Source organism: Trachypithecus francoisi, unplaced genomic scaffold (assembly GCF_009764315.1).
Source record: "Trachypithecus francoisi isolate TF-2019V2 unplaced genomic scaffold, Tfra_2.0 Lachesis_group16, whole genome shotgun sequence".
Lineage (NCBI taxonomy): Eukaryota > Metazoa > Chordata > Mammalia > Primates > Cercopithecidae > Trachypithecus > Trachypithecus francoisi.
The window spans coordinates 44,721,746-44,745,107 of NW_022681461.1; the positions used below are offsets into that span (position 1 = coordinate 44,721,746).

General features: G+C 40.0%; 1 protein-coding gene across 4 annotated transcripts in view; it reads right to left on the bottom strand.

Annotated features, from left to right (window-relative positions):
• FREM1 (FRAS1 related extracellular matrix 1) overlaps positions 1 to 23,362 on the bottom strand; it is a 169,250-nt gene that overhangs the window by 87,858 nt on the left and 58,030 nt on the right. For all 4 annotated transcript variants that reach the window (XM_033237386.1, XM_033237385.1, XM_033237388.1 and 1 more), the window contains exons 9-13: positions 20,268 to 20,612; positions 19,399 to 19,541; positions 2,740 to 2,936; positions 1,975 to 2,065; positions 1,121 to 1,288 (exon numbers count right to left, since the gene is read on the bottom strand). In XM_033237386.1, coding sequence (XP_033093277.1) covers positions 1,121 to 1,288; positions 1,975 to 2,065; positions 2,740 to 2,936; positions 19,399 to 19,541; positions 20,268 to 20,612 — 944 coding nt within the window. The remainder of the gene's footprint in view (positions 1 to 1,120; positions 1,289 to 1,974; positions 2,066 to 2,739; positions 2,937 to 19,398; positions 19,542 to 20,267; positions 20,613 to 23,362) is intronic.

Below are 23,362 nucleotides of genomic sequence, written 5' to 3' on the forward strand. Positions count from 1 at the left end.
ATGGTAGTGAATACATCTCACAAGATTTGATGGTTTTATAAATAAGAGTTCCCTGCACAAGTTCTCTTGCCTGCCACCATGTAAGACGTGACTTTGCTCCTCATCCCCCTTCTGCCATGGTTGTGAGGCCTCCCTAGCCATGTGAAACTGTGAATTTGTTAAACCGTTTTCCTTTGTAAATTATCCAGTCTCGGGTATGTCTTTATTAGCAGCATGAGAACAGACTAATACATCCATCAAAACTTCTGCAGGTTGGGCAGCCCTTTTAGGCCTTCAGGGTAAGACCTCTGCCCCACAACCTTGGGCAGGTATACAGATGATGAGGTGTCAGGAAAGAGAACACCAGTGCAGGCTATAGTCCAAGTAGGCACCTGGGAAGGTGACCTCTTTCCTTAAGGATGAGGCATGCATAGGCTCTGGTCCCTTCTGGTTCATAATGAATGGGTAATGTTATTTTGTCTTCCTGCTTTTAAGGGAAATGATAAGAACAATAATGACCATCCTAATTAAGTCTAGCATTCTGAAGGTGGGCAGGGGAACCAGGTAGGTACTGGACAAATTCTCAATACAAATCCCAGCTTCACAGAAAAACTGCACAAGGTAGCAAAGCCTTTGTAGTTCGGTTTTAATGAAAGACCCAAGTCCTTTTAAGGCTTACACAAACACTGGGCAGTGGGACAAAGTACAACAAGGGTCCATCTTAATTCATTTTGGAAAATTAAAGAGCTTCTTTAGATTACAGAGCAGCATAGTTGGGCTTCAGTGAGGATAAATAAGCCCTTCCAGTTGCTAAGAGACCCATAATTTAATCCCCTTCCCTTGATCAACATGTGAAACTCAGCAGAAAGAAGAGGAAGTAAAAAAGAATTTGATAAAGCTTTGAAAATAATGTTAAATTTAGTAACTGAAAAATCTCACCTTTTACATAAAAGTCCCATGGGAGGTAAAAGGCCCCCTTCCCCCTGCTTTTTTTTTTTTCTTTTTTTACTACACCATAGATGGAAATTTCTTTCGTAAGTTTAAAAAACTAGCCTAAAGGAAAGTCACCATTTCCAGTAGGTCTTCAAGTCTCTCCTTTCTTTTCCTCCTTTTCATCCTCTATGTAGAACATTGTACATACCTCAGGAACCTGATTGTCCACTGGGAGGACTGTAATGTTAAAGCAGATCCCATGCAAAGTGCCGCCATGTTGGTTACTGACGGAAAATGTGAACTGGACATCTCTGCAATGGGGACCAATGTCTTGCATGGGGGGCATGTAGGCCACTTTCATATAGTTCACAGCATGCTGCAAAGTAAGTTGAGATGGATATGTGGGTGTTGATTTGCAAGGATCAAAAGCTTTTAGAGGACCATCATGTTAATTGATGTTGAACATTGTAAATGCCACCATCTTCACTTTGAAGATTACCAAAAGCTCCTTTTTGACTTCAATGGCAAAAACTACAATAACTTTTGCACCAAACTAATAGAAGCAAGGAAGAATTCTCCTACAGGGTTTCAGAAGGAGCATGGCCCTGCCAACACCTTGATTTAAGACTTCTAGCCTCCAGGACTATGAGAAAATAAAGCTCATAGTCCTTTATGTCCTAGGGGTTTATTTTAAACCACCCAGTTCATGGTATATTGTTGTTAGCCCTTGGAAACTAACACAGTAAGATACTGAATAAACTGAATTTTGTGAAATAAATACGTATACACCAGATACCCAAATTACAGTCCTGCTGATGGCAAAACAATACAAAAGTCTGTTTTGTAAAATTACTGAAGAGATTGTGAAACCACATTTAACTTGATCAAGTACTTTGAAATAGATGCCACATGCTTAATGGAAACATACAAGCAGCAAGTATAAAGACATCAAGCCTTTGTGGATATCAAAGGCCAACATTCTCAAGCACAATACTAGGCATGGCATACCTTCTAAGTGCACACTTGCATCATGTTTGTCAGCATTTTAGCATATCCTCATACCTGAGTGAATGACCTCAGCTCCAGGGCCGTAGGATTCTTAACTACTTTTGGTATGCTGTCCACCAGGAATAATTTCCCAGCATCCAAGTGGCTAAAGAGAAATACAGACGAACACATCAGCTCATTTTTAGGTAAGAAAAATGAAATCAAATAGCCCACAATCAAAAACTGAAAGACCTCATTGTGAGAAGAAATCAGAAGCTCTATCTTTATATTTTCTCTTTACATTGGGAGATTCTAGCATTAAGTCCAGTTTCATCAATGTCATCCTTATCATGACTGCAAAATGTATGTACAGAATCTTTTGCTTGGCATCATGTAAGGGAATTGTTACACTCATGTTAAAAATGCTTTCTTGCTCTCATGCATACGATACTAATCTAATGTATATTCGTGCTATTTTTCTGGATTGAGATCATAGAATGTAATGATTTCATGGCAGTAATATGCAAAACTAATGTTAGGAAGATCTCAATAAATTGTACTAAAAAGAAAAATAAGCATTGTCTTTCAAAAAGGGATTAAAGACTGTTATAAGCCTACCAACGCTGAAGACACTACAAGCTGCAGATCACTTACCCACTAATACAGCTTTCAAAGGGAAATACGAGGTAAGTTTGAGATAAAAGTAAACGCTTAATTGAGCATAATTTCATCCCTGACCAATGGAACAAGTGAACCACAGTACTACATATATATTGCTATATACTGACACTTTCAACTTTGCGATCCTAGAACTAGCCCAAATGCTAACTTTTCAGATACCTGTGGCTGAAGGAGAAAACTGGAGGAGTAGTTATTGTGTAGACCAGCTCCCTGTCATACGATTCGGTATCTATAAAGTGTAGCTGTCTCTTAGTTATATAGGCCACTTCAGTTTCCTTGACAACCAAATGCCGAGAAACTCCAGGAGCCTCTTTTGGAAGCTGGTCATCCACTGGAGTGATGTGGATTGTTGCCACCTGGAATAAAAATGTCTGTACCATTAATTTGAAATACCAAAAAAAAAAAAGACAAAGAAAATGCCACACAATCACCTAGTCACAGTTGAGATAATTTCAAAAACTGTCATTTATAATACACTTCTGTCAAATGATTCAGGAGCTATTAAGAGTGTGGGTCAAAAAATGGAAATCTTTTACTCATTTAATATTATATTTTAAGAATATAATTATTACAGGTCAGGTGCGGTGACTCACCCCTGTAATCCCAGCACTTTGGGAGGCCAAGGTGGGTGGATCACCTGAAGCCAGGAGTTCGAGACCAGCCTGGCCAACATGGTGAAACCCTGTCTCTACTAAAAATACAAAAATTAGTTGGGTGTGGTGGTGGGTGCCTGTAATCCCCGCTACTCGGGAGGCTGAGGCAGGAGAACCGCTTGAATCCCGGAGGAGGAGGTTGCAGTGGGCCGAGATCACGCCATTATACTCCGGCCTGGATGACAAGAATGAGACTCCATCTCAAAAAAAAATAAAATAAAATATATATACATTTCACAATTATAGTGAATCCAGTCATGAGTGCTACAGAATGGGCATATAAAACACAAAATATGTTCTTGGTTTTATTTTTACATCTCTCTTCTACCAACAACCAGTGCTTTCTTTGATACTTCCCTATATTCAGTCATCAATCTTAGAAACCTTGACATGAATTTTGGTTCCTCCTTCTCCACCCACATATAATACATCACCAAGTCCCGGAGTTTCTACTTATAAAATTTCCTATGCAGTGACCATACTCCACATCCCACGCCCAAGTGTCATTCCCATTGCTACTGGCCTACCTTTCATAATTTCATCCTTACATTATTGCAATAGCTGTCTGTTAGCCCTAAATCCAAGAGCTAATCTAGACTTTTCATACCTCTAGTGTTATCTTCAAAAAAGTACAAATCAAATAAGTTAATTCACCCCTTCAAAAATCTTAAAACAACTGCTCAAAAAGTGTGGAATTATTTATAGAATATCTAAACTCCTTAGCATGGCATCCAAGACTTTCCATATATTCTGTTTCTCAACCTTATCTCTTCTTTTTTTTTTTTTTTTTTTTTTTTTTGAGGAGTCTTGCACTGTCACCTAGGCTGGAGTGCAGTGGCGTGATCTTAGCTCACTGTAAGCTCTGCCTCCCAGTTTCACACCATTCTCCTGCCTCAGCCTCCTGAGTAGCTGGGACTATAGGCACCCACCATCACACCCGGCTAATTTTTGTATTTTTAGTAGAGATGGGGTTTCACCATGTCGGCCAGTCTGGCCTTGAAGTCCTGACTTCAAGTGATCTGCCCTCCTTGGCCTCCCAAAGTGCTGGGATTACAGGCGTGAGCCACCGCCCAGCAACCTTTCAACATCTCTTACTAGCTTTTAAAATCAACCCAACACTCTAATTGCACACAATGGACTGACCATGTACTGGTCCTCGACCATACTTCCATGGATCATGTTGCTTCTTCAATCGAGAATGCTTTTCTCCTGTTTTATCCAGCAATCTGAGTCCTTCTCACCCTTAAAGGCTCTTCTTAGATCTTTCTCCAGTTTTTCAGTTGGAATTGTTCATGAATTTTACTTACCCCTTGGTATGGTTTGAATGTTTGTGTTTTTTCTGGAATTTATGTTGTAACTTAATTCTCAACACAAAATTAGGAAGAGGCAGGGCCATTAGTAGCTATTGGACCATGAGGTTGAATTCATGAGCGTCTAATCACCCTCATGAATCAACTCATGCCTTATAAAAGGGCTTGAGGGAGTGAATTCATCTTCTATCCCTCTTGCTGTGTGAGGACACAGCATTTGTTCCCTCTGGAGGATACAGCAACAAGGCACCATCTTGAAAGCAGAGAGCAGCCCTCATCAGACACAAAACATGCTGGCAACCTGGTCTAGGACTTCCCGGCTGCCAGAACTGTGAGAAATAAATTTCTATTATTTATACATTATCCAGTCTCAGGTGTTTTGCCACAGCAGCACAAATGGACTAAGACAGAGATAGGTACTGAAATACCTGAAAATGTGGAAGCGGCTTTAGAACTGGGTAATGTGTACAGACTGGAAGAATTTGGAGAAGTGGGTTAGAAAAAGCCTATATTGCTGTGAATAGATCATAAAGGGCAATTTGGTGAGGGCTCAGAAGAGGTGGGCTACAGACAGAGCCTCAATCTTCTTAGAGATTACCTAAGTGGTCATAATCACAACATTGGTAGACATACAAACAGTAAAGGCCCTTCTGATAAGGTCTTAGATGGAAATGAGGAATGTCTTATTGGAAACTGGAAGAAAGATCTTGTTATAAAGTGGCAAAGAACTTGGCTGAATGGTGCCTGTGTTCTAACACTTTATGTAAGGCAGAACTGAGCAGGGATGAGGTAGGATATGTGGTGGAAGAAATAACTAAGCAAAGATTTGAGCATGTTGCATGGCTTTTCTTGACTTCTTCCAGTAAAATACAAGAAGGGAGAAATGAACTAAAGCCAGAATTTTTCGTCAAAGGGAAAGCAGAACTTAGAGACTGGAAAAATTCTCAGCCTGCCCATATAAAGACAAAAAAGCATCTTTAGGAGAGACCACAAAACGTGTGACCAAGTGCCTATATAATAAAGAGATTAGTATGAATAGAAAGAAACCAGTTGCTCTTTATCAAGACCATGGAAAAATGACCCTGAAGGTATTTTAGACAACAGGCCACCATTCCTATCACAGGTTGAGAATGCCAGGGCCTTGAGGACAGAATGGTTTCAAGGGAGGGACCTTTGGGGTCTCTGCCCAGCATGCCTCAAGTCTCTGCTCCCCGCATTCTGATGGAATCGTCCCTGTGGCTCAAGCAGGCCCAGGAACCACTTGAGCCACCACTCTAGAGAACACAAGCAGTAGGCCTTGTTAGAAATACCAACTCTGCTTGTGTGCAGAGTGCAAGAGCTGTGAAAACAGAGCTGCCTCCACTTAGATTTCAAGAGACGCCTCAGAGAGCCCTGGGACTCAGGCAGAGTTGCCTCAGGTGCAGGGCTGCTGCAGACAGCAACCACTAGGACAATGCCCAGCAGAGCCATGGGGTCAGGGCCACCGCAGAGACCACCGATGTGCAATGGCATCTAGGAAAGCCTCGGGCACCTGACGCCAAACTCTGACAGCTGTTGCATGGGCTATACCCAGAAAAGCCATAAAGGTGGAATTGACCCTACCCCAGCATGTCCAGAAGGCAGAACATAGAGTCAAAGAAGATTATTCACAAGCCTCAACACTTAATGTTGTTTGCCCTGTTGAGTTTTGGATCCTTTCTTCTTTCCTATTTCTCCCTTTTGGAAGAGGAATGTCTATCCTATACTTGTCCCTCCATTGTATTTTAGAAGCATGTAACTAGTTTGATTTTATGTACTCACAGCTGGAGGGGAACTTTGTTTCAGGATAAGTTGTACCTGAAGTCTCACCCATACCTGATTTAGTACACAAATATATACTAAATGAGATTTTAGATTTTCTTTTTTTGCGTTGAATAAATTTCTATTATTTCTAAATTATGCAGTCATTTATCCTGTTATAGCAGATTAAACAAACTTAAGCATCCCCCAACTAGCATACTTATTCCATTGTTTTGTATTATTAGTTAGTTTACAAATCAGTCTCTCTCCCAGACTGAAAGTTCCATGAGATCAGCATTACAATATGCTGTAAACCACATGGAATTTGATAGTACAGTTACAGTCCTGAGTATACCACTCACTAGCAGCTATTCAACCTTGAACAACTTACTTAACCTTTTAGTGTCAATTTTCTTATTAGTAAGTTAAGCATAAAACTAACAATCTCACAGAGTTGTTATCAGGATCAAATATTAATATGTAGGTAAAATGTCTGGCACATAGTAGGTGCTCAATATTACATTCATCTCTGTATCTCCACAACATCTAGCACAATTTTGTCGTAGGTAGGAGGCACTTTGTTAATGTTTGCAAACTGAATAAAGTCAACATGTCCTGTTTGAGATTTTAAGTCTTAAAACTACACTCAGAGGTTTGTATCATGCTAGAGAGTAAGGAGGACTCACCAAACAGCTTTCATCATTTCTTTTTTATAATAATCCATGATTGGTTGTAGAAAAGCTATTAATTACTCTGTCCAGAAATGGTGCTTTGCCTGGCATCATGAGCCTTTACAACAGCCTGCCCCATGAACTCTTTCTATCTTGGTTGCCATGACTGTCATGAGGGCTCCACCCTCATGAATGGGTTAGTGATCTTTATAAAAGGACTTGAGTCTGCAAGTTCGAGCTCTTGCTCTCTCTCACCAACATGATGTTTTCCACTCTATTAGGATGTCGTAAGAAGGCCCTTACAAGATGGAGTTCATTGATCTTGGACCTCCCAGCCTCCAGAACCATGAGCCAAATAAATTTCTATTGTTTATAAATTATCCAGTCTGTAGTACTCTGTTATAGCAGTACAAAATGGACTAAGACAGCTTCACTCAGTCAACTTGCTTTTGAAAAACATTTCCAACTCTATTCTACTTGGTAGACAGCTTTATAGAGCTTAGGCCTTAAGAGATCTTAATCCAGGAGAGAGTAATATTAGAAGCAAAAGGGAGAATAAAAATAAAGATAGATGAGAGATGCAGAAAGAGGACTAGAAAATGAGGAAAGAATGGAAGAAGGTGACACAAAAGCACATGGGTGAAGTGGAAGGGAGAAATGAAATGTGACCAGATGAGAGAACAAGCACTGGGGGTGCACATTTACCACAAGTCAGAGAAGAAAGTTGGTGGGCAAAACTAACAGTGTAAGTAGTTTCTGGGGGTGAGAAATAGCACTGGATAGCCTCAAGGGAAGATGCAAAAGAGTGAGCTAGCAGAAATCAAAGAATCAGGGCAGAGAAGGGATTAAGAACCCATTCCCACAAGAAAGTCAGATACCAGCTGGTGGAGTATCATATTGTGAGCCTGAATATGAGGATCAAGGTCAGGTTTTGCCATTTTGCATACTGATTTATCACTTTATATTTTTGATTCCTTGTAAGTCTGTAGCCATAAGCAGGCTGGAGGGACATGGCGGACGCCAGCAAGCAAGAGCCCAGCAATTGATTTGAGCACTCGTTTTCTACTGTTTGCCTGGGATTGGGTGTTTAATAATGCTTTTGTTACAATCAAATTTCAGTACATTGAGAACACTTTCTTTCTCAATGGAGTTTGCTAAAATGGGACTTTTCTCACCCACAGAATGATAATTGTTTGAACATGCATAAATATGTAAAGACATATCAACTTAGGCCATCATCAAGCATGTTAAAAAAAAAATGTGCCCACCGGGAGACCTCCTCTTTCAGCTTTGGAGCCCCACCGCTCTGTTTCTGTATGGGGGAGCTTCTTCCGTCTGTCTTCTCCCTTCCTTCTTGCCTATTAAATGCTCCACTCCTTAAAATCACTCCACATGTGTCCATGTCATTTTATCTAAACCGGCATGAGGACCAAGAACCTTGGTGTTCCTTCACTCATCAAAGCCATATCACTTTGCTGCATTGGCCGGGAATCTGAGGTACAGCCTTCATCGGAGAGGTGAGAGTGGGAGCAAGCTTAAAATCTGTTCTGTCATTCTGAAGCCCTCTTTGCCTCTATATTAAAATAAATCAAACAAATCTACAGGCATCCATCAACCTAGTACACACACTTAGCGTTGGCTGCCGTACTCAAGTCACGGATATGAGGCTTGCTAGAGAGAAGGGGCAGAACTCCCCATTACCCACAGGTACTGGGACTGTTGGCCATGCTTGAAGTAGCTTCTTTTCATGGGAGACCTTGCCGTCACATGAGGCTGGGAAAAGTTCTGAGGCAACTGAGAATTTCTGGCCAGGTGTTATTCAAAGGCCTCTGGACCGGATGCAGCCTCCAACAGCCCATTCTGGGTGTTGGCAGAGAACCTCAACTATCGTGTTGCAAAAGTCACCTTCCCCCTCTATCTGCAGCCTCTTACTCTTTCTCTGCGTGAAACGTGCAAGGATTTTTATGGTCTAGGAACAGGGTTTTCTTCTTTTCTCCTGTGGTGAGGTTACTTGATACCACTTCTCTGGCGAGCACATGGTATTTCTAAGCCACCTAGTAGAAATGAGGCTCTAGGCCTCTTCTGTGAATGGAAAGTTTCTGCTTTTAACAATTAAGAGTAAAACATCTTCTGTAGCCAAATTTTCATCTCGATATTGTCCCACTGGCAGGAAAATGGCCATTCAGTTCCTACGTTCTTTTAAGGTACCTATTTTGTCTCCTATTAAGACAGTACTTAATTAGTAAGGGGATTTTAAGTCTGGAAGTTAACCAGAACCATTTTCTATGGGTAAATGCTTTAGCATGGGCTGTAATAGCAGGATATAGAGTTCAATCTAGCATGCTCCCTCCCTTAAAGGGGCCTTGCCCAATTACATCATTTTTCTTGGAATCCATTTATTGGAAGGCACACAGGCCATACAAGTCTAGGAAGTCAAAGGGAAATAAAAGGCAGAGAACTGATTGCTTGGGGACCGCGTGACTAAGGCCCAACACTCAGTTCCTCTGGTGCCATGGCTTGGAGGGTCACGCCTGCAGTCACGTGCAGCACATTTAAGCGGGTGCTGGGAATCCAGGAGTGATGGACAGAAAATAGTTGGGGGGGACGCCCTCTACTGTTTTCATCTCCATTCTGGATCACATACCAAAAGGAAGGAGACTAAAAGGATGCTTTTATTCTCACTTCTCTTTCCAGATGAGTAACAGATTGTCTTCAACATGCACTCCCCTAGAGTGTATTTTGAAGCACTGGGACTCCTTCAACCTTGGAACTTTGAAGAAAAAGTGGCTTATTTTCTTTTGCGGCCATATCAGGCAGGCCCAGGGAAAAAAGTTTTCTAAAATTAAAAAAGTAACTTTCAGGGAAGTCATCTGAGGGGCCTCTTTATGTGGGGCCCCTTCAAGTTCCCTTCTCATTGCAGGATCTTAGGCAAGTAAAGGGAGACTTAGGCCGATTTTCTAACGACCCTAATAGGTATATAGAAGCTTTCTAAAATTTAACTTAAGTATTTGACCTTACACAGAGTTAGCAAACCCTCACTGCAGCTAAAACAGGCAGCTCTGTAAGCAGAAGAGAATTTTGGAGATAAGCAATATGTCTCCTACAGTAGGCCAAAAGGGAAAAGAAAAAACATGGAAGGCAAAGAAAGAGGGGAAACACAATTCCCAATAGGAAGACAGGCAATACCTCTTAACAACCCTAATTGAATTCCTTTCTACGATGTTTTTCCTTCTTTTGTAGTTTAAAATGGCTTCTATCTCTTTTACCATGTTCTTCCAACCTGGGAAAAATTAATTTTCCAAACTTTAAAACAGTTGATGTAGAGTTGAGCTAGGGGAAGGGAACCCAGAAGTCTGATATGCTGACATAAGGGTAAAAATGTCTTACCACTTGGGCTTTTGGCTTCTCTCTCTGTGCAAACCACAACAAGGGACAACAAGGATCACTGTTTATGTTCTCCGTAAATGTATAATTAATAAAAAAGGATTTGTAAGGTTGGTCTGAAGCTGTAAACAATCCTGTGTGCTTTGCGTGTCTTTCTATATGCTTCTATCAAAGAAAAGGTATCTTAGGTTAGGATGCAGGCCCAGGACCCCATAGGTCTGCTGTTCAAGCCAGCCCAGCAGAACGGTCAGTAACAAACTTGGCTACAGGCCTCCATCTTGCTTCATGTCCTTAGGAACATAATCTGTAACCACGTGGCAATACTTTGTTTCAGTCTCTGCCATTTTACGGTGGTGGCTGTCTTCCTGTGCTGTCAGTTCCTGGGTAAGGGTCACAAAATCAAATGAGCCAGTTTGTCACTCTGGGTGATGCCAGCTGATCCATCAAGGGCAGGGTTTACAAAATATCTTAAGCCCTGATCTTAAGAGTGGTTTAGGGAGGGTCAAAATCTTGTAGCCTCCAGCTGCATGGCTCCTGGGCCATGGTTTCTAAGCTTGTGGCTAGTTTCTTGGTCTTCCCCAGGCAAGACGGAAGTACATCTTGGGAATCAGCTGTTATCATCTTTGTTTTAGACTACAGACTGTAAACCAGGCTCCTTCCAAAGCTGGTTCAGCCCGCACCCAGGGATGGTCAAGGACAGCCTAGGGGCTGAAAAAAAATGGAGTTGTTTGGGTCGATCTCTTTCACTGTCTCAGTCACAATTTTGCAATGGCAGTTTCAAAAGCTGCCTATCACTCCTTTGAAAATACCTTGTACACTCATGGTTAAGTCATAACCTAATTAAGGCTCATTGATTTCATCTGCGAGGTTACTTTTTTGTAAAGTTCAAAAGCTGAAAATCTTAACTGCTTGGTGTAGCTAAAGTCAAGTAACAAGGGATTTAAAAGGATTTTCTTAAAGAGTGCTCAGCTTAATTAAGAGTGGATATTCAAGTTATAGGTATATTTAAAAGGCCTTTATGTTTTTCTTTTTTTTTTTTGGATGTTGCTTTTCTGGAAAAAGGCTCTTTTCTTCTCAGTCAACTGAGTTATTTTTCTCCATTTTTTGTCTTATCACTCTTAATGCATGCCTGAAAGGCTCTAAGATAACTTCTGGTAGCATGGGACTCCTTGAGAAAAACAGAGGAGGTGCCACAGACCTTGTTTTGGGAAAAAATAAACAAATAAATAAATAAAAACAACCCTGTGTTTTCCTCATAAAACCCCAGGAATTAAAAGGAAATTATCCCTCTCAAAATCAAAGGCTCTGTTCTGTTTTGCATTGTGTTATCTGATGGTTTGAGTTTTGGGAGTATCAGAAATTACTTCGCATTATGAGAGAGCTTTGGTAATAACTAGGTAGAAAATACACTGTAAGGGATGGCTAATAGTAGTTATAAATCAGACAAGCATGCTCTTAGCCACCTGGAAAATAAGGCAACATCCCAACCCCACACTGAAAGATGAGACTCCCATCAGGGATGGGCTGATTACAAAATAAGCCAATTGGCTTTGGTTTGCCTCGAAATGAAATGCATGGTAGAAGCACTACACCATCTTCTCCATGGTATCTATATGGTCTTTTCATACATTAACCATTGAAATAAAAGCACAGTAAGGCAGTCTTAAGACACTATTCTGCCCTTTAGTAAAAGGGTTATAAAAGGTTGTAAAAATTTCACCTCATGGTTAAATTGATTAAGATAAAATGGAATAATCCATAAGTTTTCATTTGAAAATAAACTAATGCAAGGGTAAAATTTAGCTTTAAACAGAATTTTCTTGTCATAGTAAAGACTAATAAAATGTTTTTGCCTTTTGAGTCATCATTTTGGCAACATAATTTATGGCAATCTGGAAATTATCCTTCCTGATGCCTGGCTTTTTGGATGGTTCAGAGGCCCCTGAAACATTCAGAAAAGAGGTAAACAGGATTATTTGACATGTTTAGTCACATGAGATTGCCAAAATGATGTCCAATCTTCTTTAAGTTACATTTTGGTGAACACTAATATATGTTCAAAAATTGTACGGGTTTTCTAAAATTCTACTGCCTAAGTATATGCTATCAATCATAATTAAGGGTAAAGTTATTGTAAACCACAAAGATAAATAAAGTTCTTTCCCAGTCATGTTTTTAACTGTAACTCTCCTGGAAATGTTGCCATCCACAGACAATTGTTGTCTTACTTTGTTCCTTCTCAAAAGATGGTTTATAATCGAGCTATATTAAGGATTTTAACAGGTGTTCTCAAATGCAGGTTATTAATAGCTTTGAAGATTGTAACACTGAAATAGAGGAAGAATCTATGGGACTCCTAAAAAACTGACATGTTCACAAATATCAAGCAAAACAAAATTTAAGTAAGTGGACAGCACTGAGAAAGTTAAAGTAAACTTTTTGACTTTTGCTTGGAATACTACTAATCCTTGTTTAGTTTTTCAGAGTCAAGGAAACTTATTTTAAACAATTTACAGCCTTTAATAATTAAGTAAGGTATTCTCCTGTAAACAAAATTTGGAGCATGTTCATTTTTCTCCGCCTGGTTCCTCTAGAAATTGTAGACTATCTATAAGTACTCTTATGGCAATAAAGTTGTTTGCATCAGTGCAGTAAGAATCAATTTTTCTTTGTCAACAGGACACAATTGGAAAACCGGTTATTTTATCAAGGCTTTGACTGAAAGGATGTGTTTCCCTTTAAGGAATCAAGCTTGACATGTAGAGCTAATTAAAGCCCCTTGGGGAGAACTGGCCTCCTACCTTGTCTATACAGTCCCCACACAGGGTTCCTGACCTGTGGTCAGTAAAGAATGTCACTTTCTAATAGGTCTGGAAGCTCTGAGTGTATCTTGGGACCTCAAGAGGAAAGGATCACCCAACTCACAGGTATTAGAGGATACAAACCCATGGCTGGGCTTGGCTATAAAAGTCTTATCTGAAATTCCTTGTGAAACAGCGTTTCATCAAAGCCAATCCAAAAGGCCTATGTAAAAATAACCATTCTTGCTGCACTTTATGCAAATAATCAGGCCAACTATAAGAGTAAAGTTCATTCATAATTACTTTTTACCAAAAATGAGGACTGAAGAGAAAAATTTTGCTCCAAAGCTTATCACACATTTGTCATTAAATCCTAGTCTCATTGTTTTTAAACTTTTTGCCTACATTTTAGACTAATCTGGCTTATTCCTGTGAATCAAGTGGTGATCTGCAGCTGAGAAAAAAAAAAAAAAAAGATGGGTAATGTAAAAATGTGAATCAATATGCTGGTTCTGGGCAATTACTTTGCAAATTCTGCCAGGTAATGAAAGTGAGTAAGGTGCCCATAACTCTGAGCTTTCTTTCTTTGGGAAAATAAAAGCAAGGAACTTCATAGACCCCCAAAGGGGAATTCTATATCTTGGCAAGTAAAATTTTAAATGGAAATTATCTACCACACCACACTTGTGGGAACTGCTGTCCTCACTGTAGTATTTGCAATAGGGTTATACACGGTAGCACCTTCTAACTAAAATATCCGACAGAGTTTTCATTGCTGTTGTATTTTGCTTAATCATTATCCTTATAACCGGGATAATAGTTACTGACAAAAAGGAAGCATAAAAGTTTTACTATCACTAAGTCTGCTAGGATTTTTCATTGGGTTTAGTGATGCACTTTTAAATGAAACCTGCTGCTTTTGGATTAACACCTAGTAAAGGAAATGAAAATCTACAGGTACTTAAAAATCAAATCAAAATTATTAACAGGGTCGGGGAAATGCCGGCTTCAGCCCTGGGTGGCTACAATCCCTCTTTAAGAAATTCCAGTCTTCTTCATGGAATTGGCTAACCCCTTTATTAAGCCCTCTCTTGCTTGTACGCTGTATTTTCAGTACTATAACTCAAATTGTTTCTTCTCGCCTAAAAGCAATCAAACTGTAAATGGTCCTGCAAACTGAACCACACATGGACATGCCATTCTTCCCAGGACCCTTAAATCAACCCAGGAGGAGCCCTAACTGCTGTTCCCCATTCCACACCCCTTTTAAGTAGGAAGTAGCCAGAAAGAGTCTTCGCCCAAAACCCCCTAACTGCCACGTTAGTGTGATATCGCCACAGGGAGGAATGTGGTAGGCGTTACTAAGAAAAAGAAATTATTTTAGGCAGATAGAGAGGAAAAGGGGTCCTTGGGTAGTTTTCATCTTTTAAAGCATATCCGGAAAATTTTTTTGTAAAGCCCCAGCTCTTAGAGCCAGGTGGGCAACTTTTTATATGCAAATGCCAACTACTAGAAACTGGGTCCACCCAACATGGCAATTCTCTTGGCCTTCTTGCCCCTGGCCCACATGCTCTTGGTAACATGGCCACCCCCACATATCTCCATGTGTGTAGAAATCATGGCGCCCTGCATTTGCATATTAAAAGGTAGGGTGGGAGGACCAGCTTTTTTGCGGGCTATGTGAATGACATGCCTGGTCAAGCCTATTCCCTGAGCCCTATGCAAATCAGACACCGCCTCCTCCAGCCTCTGCATATATACCTGGCTGGTGTCCACCACACCTGGGGACCTCTTCTTTCAGCTTTGGAGCCACTCCCCCATCTGTCTCTGTATAGGGGAGATTCTTCCTTCTGTATTCTCCCTTCCTTCTTCTCCATCTTGCATATTAAACTCTCCGCTCCTTAAAACCACACACACACACACACACACACACACACACACACACACAAATGTGCCCACCAAAAATTATGACAGGAGTATAAAAAAGCATGCTGTACATTCTTTTTACACAAAGAACACATTGGAGAACAAATTAGCATGGAAAATGGTCTCTTTGAAGGCACAATAACTATTGTTTCCTTATTAAATCCAGTTTTCCAATTAAGTAGAGCCTCACTGATCCACACTATGGCTGGGAGGTCCCACAGAGAATTTCTGAACTTTGTAGATTAGTGAAACCCTATAATTGGGGGGGAAAAATCATGACACTGACTCCAGGAGAATAGAAAAATGACTGCCATTGTATTTATTTTGATAACTGGATTTAATTTTTAATTACTGAAACGCTTCATAATGGATAAACATGCTGTAAACTTTGGCAACAGTCATGAAAGGATAGAGACAGGAAATTAATTTATTGAGCACCTACTAAGTACTGTGTACTCACTGTTCTACTAGCTTTCTTGTGTGATCCAGATAGCACTTTACTAATAGCCATGGTTATTATTCCCAATGTTCAGAGAAAAAACCTGAGCCCCAAAGGGGTTAAGTGATTTGCCCCAGGGAGCACAGCTTGTAGGTGGCTGAGCTGAAGTTCTAGCCTTTTTTATGTCATAGAAAAAGCTTAACCATATTTTAGTTTTGCTTTGTGTGTCAATTTCAAAAGGAATTCTCATCATTTTCAAATTGCGTATTCTGAATGCCATTGTTGTAGACAGAATTGATATTGCTCATCTGTGCTTCCATTACGTCAAAATAAATCAAAACCATGGAATCTTCTGATCACAAAAGCTACCATCAAGTAATCATCTTATCTGGACTTCTAGTTGAGCAGCTGAAAGTTACTAATTTTGTTGAATATTTTAAATCTATTTTTATTTGTAGGATATGACTAGATACTTGTCCAGATTGAGAATGTAAACATCAAATAGACCAGATAATCATTTGAGCTCCTCAAATATTGGAGTTTCACTGATAATATTGGAACTTTAAATATAAAAATGCTTGCTAGCACACACACACACACACACACACACACAATACTTGTTTCATTGGCATGCACATATTTATTTCTAGAAACTCTGAAGTATAAAGCTTTACGCTTATTACCTCCCCATCTCACTCCCTCCCTAGTCTCTATCAAATATTTGGGTTTTATCTCCTCCCAGTTTCAGTAAAAGTTGAAAGAACCAGAACTCATTTTGCGATCAATAAGCAGTTCGTCAGGGTCTACACTGAATCAGATACCTAGGTCTAGAAATATTGAAATGAATAATTCCAGGTCCCTGCTATCAAGGAGATCAGAGTTGATCCAATCAAAGAAATTGTGGTCTTACTTTATAGAAAGTTCAACAACAAAGATACGTGTAAACAGATGCCAGAGCATATAAAAGGACAAGCTGATCCAGCTTGAGGGTTTGTGGAATGGGGTTGTCAGAGGATTCTTGGAACAGGTGATGTTATAGCTGAGAGCAAGTCCATAGTCTGGAGAGGAACTAAAACAAAGCTACCACCAATCAGAAGAGGGAGAATGGGAAAAACAGATGCTAGATTAATTTCACTAAGAATACTGCTATTATATTAATGAGCTTTAATTCATCGCAACTATAAGGATTTGGTTAATCACCTCTATTTATAAAAGGCCATGGGAGGGGTTCTGAGGATAATCTAGTCCAGAAAAGATGAAGGTTGAGCTGAAGGAATGGCAAAGAGGTGGGGAAGTAGAGCTAGATCAGAGAAACTCATCAAGCAGATTTAGTAAACCTGCTGACAGATTGGTTGTGCTGACATTAGAGAAAGGAGTCAGGGATGACTTCAGAGATTCCAGCTAGTTATTTTGTGCAAGTTTTTAGGGACACATGCTAAATGTATTTTGGTCATAATGAATTTAAAATGCTGATGATACATACACGTAAAGATGTCAGGTAGAGAGGTAGGACACAAGTCTGAACTGGATAAATATTTAGGGGCCAAAGATACAGGCTAATGAAGACAGCAAATTTGTAGATCTCCCTCTGCCCCAATCTCTTTCTCCTTCTGACATAAATTAAGAAGATGAAAGCAGAGAAAAACATGATAAGCATCTTTAGAAATCTATCCATCACAGGGAATAAACTTATAACTAGATCTACAGTTTAGTTTGACCAATTTGCCCACATTCAGAAATAATTATGTTGCACTAAAGTTTTCATTACAGAGAAATCTGACATCTATATTTGTGTATATGAAGAATATGATTTATAAAATATATAACAACAAAAGAATAAAAAAGAAGTCCTGAAATTTTCATTTTTAAAAAGGCCCCTAGGCTGCTAAAAGTGATATGGTATCCTACTCAGAAACATAACTCAGATTGGATACATAGAAGATTTAGAAGTAAATCCTATTAACTGTTACCATTTTGAACTATTAAATCAACTAAGGTTTCAAGGAAAAATTTAATCTAGAAATGACATATAATACATTGATAAAAAGTGGGAGGTGTTATTTGAAAAGGAATTGACCTGTTAGTCAAAGAGCAGATGAACCGAGTTTTCTCATTCATTCTCTATTCCTTAATAGGGATCACCTACTGCCTTCCATTTCTGAACTCTCTGGAATCATTCTTTCTGATCATCTCTTTCTGTTACACTCTTCTTAGCCACAGATGAATAGCTCAATCATCTATGCATTAGCTAATGTCAGTGTCTGTGACATTATGGGAAGGCATTATGTGACAAATAGGACACTTGCTTTAAGCAGTCATTCTAGAACAGGTTGGAGATTTGCTTGGATCCATATACAGGCTATCTTCCAAGATAACAGGTACAAAATGCCTAGCAAAAAGTACTGTACATAGTAGGTGTATTAGCCTGTTCTCACACCGCTGACAAAGACATACCCGAGACCGGACAATTTACAAAAGAAAGAGATTTAATGGACGTATAGTTCCACATGGCTGGGGAGGTCTCACAATTACAGCAAAAGGGATCAAGTCGATCTTACATGGACGACAGCAGGCAAAGACAGAGAGAGAGAGAGAGCACATTTGCACAGGGGGGAACGCCTGTTTTTAAAACCATCAGATCTCGTGAGACTTACTCACTATCACGAGAACAGCACAAGAAAACCTGCCCCCATGATTCAATTACCTTCCACAGGTTCCTCCTATGACACGTGGGAATTGTGGGAGTTACAATTCAAGATGAGATTTGGGTGGGGACACAGCCAAACCATATCAGTAGGTGATTACTTAATTTCAGCTGTCCTTTTTTAAAATCTCTATTATCAACCAGCCTCTCTTTTCAAGGAGTCTATTATAGTTGTCTAGACACTACCCTGACTCCACTTTCTGTAATTTCTATATGGCAATGTTTGCTTAAACTTATTTCTACATTCTACACATTTAAATTATATCCTCTAGTGGTAGTAAGAGACTCTTAGATCTTTAAAGACAACAATAAGTAATAGCTAATGTATTTATTGAGTGTTTCCCATGTACCAAAATGTTCTCAGTACTTCATATGTATTATCTCACCTTCACAATAACTCTAAAGGAAGGTTCTATTATTATCGGCTTTACAGACGAGGAAACTGGGGCATGGGCTGACCAGTCAGTCAGTGTCAAGATCAAGAGGGAAACTCAGGCAGCCTCACTCTGGAGCCTATAATTTAATCACCACATATAGAATAAATGTTTTCTTGAGTGTCTGGAGACAAGCAAATTTTGTGAGCTGCTCTACATAAAAGGGTCCCATAGTTCAATGACCTGGAAACACTGAATACATACATATATATAAAACTCTTTCAAAAAAGAAACATTTGAGTAGTCCTATTGCAAAGAAATCTGCTTAATTTTGTTTAATCGATTGTTTTTCAATTTTTTTTTTTTTTTTTTTTTTTTGAGAAGGAGTCTCGCTCTGTCACCCAGGCTGGAGTGCAGTGGCCGGATCTCAGCTCACTGCAAGCTCCGCCTCCCGGGTTCACGCCATTCTCCTGCCTCAGCCTCCCGAGTAGCTGGGACTACAGGCGCCGCCACATCGCCCGGCTAGTTTTTTGTATTTTTTTAGTAGAGACGGGGTTTCACCGTGTTAGCCAGGATGGTCTCGATCTCCTGACCTCGTGATCCGCCCATCTCGGCCTCCCAAAGTGCTGGGATTACAGGCTTGAGCCACCGCGCCCGGCCTGTTTTTCAATTTTTAAACTTACTTGAAACCTGTTTTCATGTGGTTTCTAAACACATCTCCTAGAAATGATACCTGTGCACAAGACTTTGCGAAAGTGTTCAGAAACGGTCTCTTACCTGTGGCACTGAAAGATTTGGAGGTTCATGGCTGTCCCACAGGACAAATTGAAAAGAATCTTCAAAGATTTCTCCACCAAAGTGATGATAATAAATGATTCCATTAAACATATCCCTCTGAAGGAAGCCAGGGACAGGATAGCCTATTGGGTCCATAAAACACCACATACTTTTGTACAAGCCTATCAAATATCGAGGGACAATGATATTGGACTTATCTTCAAAAGTCTTATCTGTCTAGTATATTATATGCCCCCAAGGAATCTGCATTAAATGTTTTCATCAAAGATAAATAATAAAGCAGAAAAATAATAAATAATAGAGCAGGAAAACTAAAGTTGTTACATCTGTCTTGATATATGGAAAAATTAGCATTAGAAAAATATTTTCAAGAAACTTACTCTTATTTCAAATATACAAAGTAACACTAACTACTTACTTGATCCCTATTTTGTCAAACTCTGGATCTACCCACTTTAAGAAATAGTTACAAAATGATTCCAACAAAATGTAAACAAATGCTATTCATGAAATTATCAATAATCTAGAATATTCCAAAAATCTCCTTTTAGACTAATTTGTTCTATCACCTTGCGTGGCTGACTTAATTTTTCATACAGTAGTGGTTACTTTGAGGCTTAGCTCTGGAAATCTGTAGATGCACAACCTTGGATAGAGCAAATTAACTTTCCTAAATCTCAGGCTTCCTCATTATAAAATGGGAATAAAAATACTATCTTACTTCAGAAAACTGATGTTCACCTTAGCACAAACTCTGACACAATGTCAGCAAACCCAGAAGGGTGCATAAAAGGTTCTCCACATAAGAGTGAATTCCATTCAAATGATCTTAACTATCCAGAACTTACCTATCAGTCCTGGCCCTGGTTTCTTCATGATCTCTCCAGCTTGTGGAGGTTTCGTGATATTGAAGAAGATGTAGTCATCACTGGCGTCCACATCTGAAGCTCGCAGCATGGATCCCTGGATCAGGATAGTCTGCCCCTCCTCCAGTTCAATCACAACATTGGTTATGAGGAACGGGGGACTATCATCTTTGGGCAAGATGTTGATGGGGAATTTGTGACGGATGCTGTGATAGCCATCAAATATCCGGAAGACCACGAAGTCTTTGGTGGAATCGCTGTCATCATGATGATAGCGAACAACTCCAGCCTGGAGATCAGCCACGGTGAAGAGAAATCCTTTCCCCCCTGAGGGAGAGAGCAGAGATGGAGCAGACTGAGCGAGGGAGTGCAGAAGCAGCAGCTGTGGGGAAAGCATCAATACAACAGAGGCTGCTAAGGAAAGTGTGCAGCCTGCATTTCCCTCACCTGGAAAAACTACAGATTGTTAGTGGGTTCTGGGACAACACATCTAGTTTTGAATACTGGCTCCAACATTCATCAGTTGTGCAGATTTGAGCAAGGTATTTAATTTATAAAACTTATCTATAAAACATGGATAATATTACTGTGATGGTTTTAACTTTTTCCATCAACTTGACTGGGCTAAGGAATGCCCAGACAACTGGTAAAATATTATTGCTGGGTGGTTCTGTGAAGAGGGTGTTTCTTGAAGTGATCAGCATTTGAATCAGGAGACTGAGAAAAGATCACGCTTATCATTGTGGACAGGCATCATCCAATCCATTGAGGGACTGAGTAGAACAAAAAGGAAGAGGAAAGGGGAATATTCTCTCTCTTCTGGAGCTGAGACTTCCTTCCATCGTCTTCCCTCTGACACTGGAGCTCCTGGCTCTTGGGCCTTTGAACTCTGGAACATAAACCAGCCACCCTCTAACACCCCCATTTGTCCCTCCACCCTTCACCTTCCCTACCACACTCACCCCTCTCCACTCCCCTTGCCCAGCTTCTCAAGCCTTTGGCTTTGGACTGGGAGTTACACCATTAGCTTCCCTGGTTCTCGGGTCTTCAGACTAATACCCATGACTTCATGGGCTTTCCTGGTTCTCCAATGGCCTGACATGGAACCTCTCAGCCTCCACAATTACATAAGCCAATTCCCATAATAAATCACCTCATAGATAGGTAGGTAGGTAGGCAGGTAGGTAGATAGATATATATATATAGATACATAGATAGACATTCTGTTGGCTTCATTTCTCTAGCGAACCCTTACTAATACAAATACTTACCTCATAATCCACAGCAAGAATGAGAGAACTTAAGCAACAGTAAGCCTACAATAAGTGTTGGTTATTCTTCAGCTAATTGCTACCATCCTACATGGCAGCAGTTCTTAGAGGAGTGGTCTCAAACCAGCAGCCTCAGTACCATCTAGAAAGTTTTAGAAATGTAACTTCTCAGGCCTTACCCTGGACCTGCTGAATCAGAAATTCAGGGGTGGGTGGGAGGGAGGCAACAACCAGTGTTATCAAGCCTATTTGAAAATTACTGGCTCAAAGACCAAGAGCCAGAGCTCTGATATCTAACAGACTGGGTTCAAATCCCAGTTCTGTCATTTTCTAGGTGTGTTACCTTAGATAAGTCAGTTGTTCTAAGTCTCAGGTTACCCATTTGTAAAATGGGAATAATAATAGTATCTAATACCACAAAGTTGATATGAGATAAACAAGATAAAGTATACAGAATGCTTTGCACAGTATCTGTCACAAAGTAAATGCTTAATAAATGGTCATACTATTTTCTATCTCCTCTGAACCCAGACCATCAATGCATTATGGTCTCCCACTCTTCATTTCATCTCCACAGTATTAATAAACATTGCTTTGTTTTCTTCAGAGACTTACAATTCTTTTTGTCTTTTTGTTTTGTTTGGTTTTGTTTTGCTTTGCTTTTGAGACAGAGTCTCCCTCTGTCTCCCAGGTTGGAGTGCAGTGGTGCGATCTTGGCTCATTGCAACCTCCACCTCCTGGGTTTAAACGATTCTCTTGCCTCAGCCTCCTGAGTAGCTGGGACTCAGGCACGCACCACCACACCGGGCTATTTTGTGTTTTTGTAGAGATGGGGTTTCACCATGCTGGCCAGGCTGGTCTCGAACTCCTGACCTCAAGTGATCTGCCCGTCTCAGCCTCCCGAAATGCTGGGATTACAGGCATGAGCCACTGTGCCCAGCCAGAGACTTACAATTCTTAATGGCAGGTGCACCACACTACTCTCTTCATACCATGTGGCTGTGTTAAAGACCTTAGAGGAATAAACAATTTAATGCTTTCTTGCCCAAGAGCCACTTTATGCTTCCTCCTCACTACCAGAATCCTAGTTGTATTTGGCATAGCAATACGGTCATTTAAAAATACTCAGACTTCCCGACTCGCTTGCACTGAGTTGTATGTGACGTAGTTTGATAAAGAAATCTAAGTGGAAATTGTTGTATTGTGCTCCTAGGAAAACTTGTTAAATAGAGCAAACTTAGATGCCATGACTTCTTTCATTGTTCCTTCTGTGTCTTCCAGCCTCAAAGACATGAAGAAAATAACTAATTTTCAAGCCACTACACTTGGATTTCTCTTACGTACAACTGAGCACCCAACCCGTCTGGTATACCCAGATTTAAACTGGCCTCCCACTGTCCTGGGATTAAGCAGTAGGATTTATCACACATTTATTATTTTGTTTTTGATTCCAGAATTCCCTGATCACTTTCCCTGAGAGTTATCTTTCTGCTTTACAGTTAGGGAAACTAAGAAGATAACCGAATTAAATCCTCTGAGCTCATTATAAGGAATGACTTATTTTATCATAAAGTGTAAATATTACTTTTATTAGGGTTATTACCTTGTTAACTATCATCCCATAGAATTATAAATTTATTTCTTTTAAATCGTGACAACTACTACTAATAACACAACATCATTATTACTGAAGTATTAATTAAGCATTAATTTTTCTTTTCTTTCTTTTTTTTTTTTTTTTTTTTGAGATGGAATCTTGCTTTGTCACCCAGGCTGGAGTGCAGCAGCATGATCTTGGCTCACTGC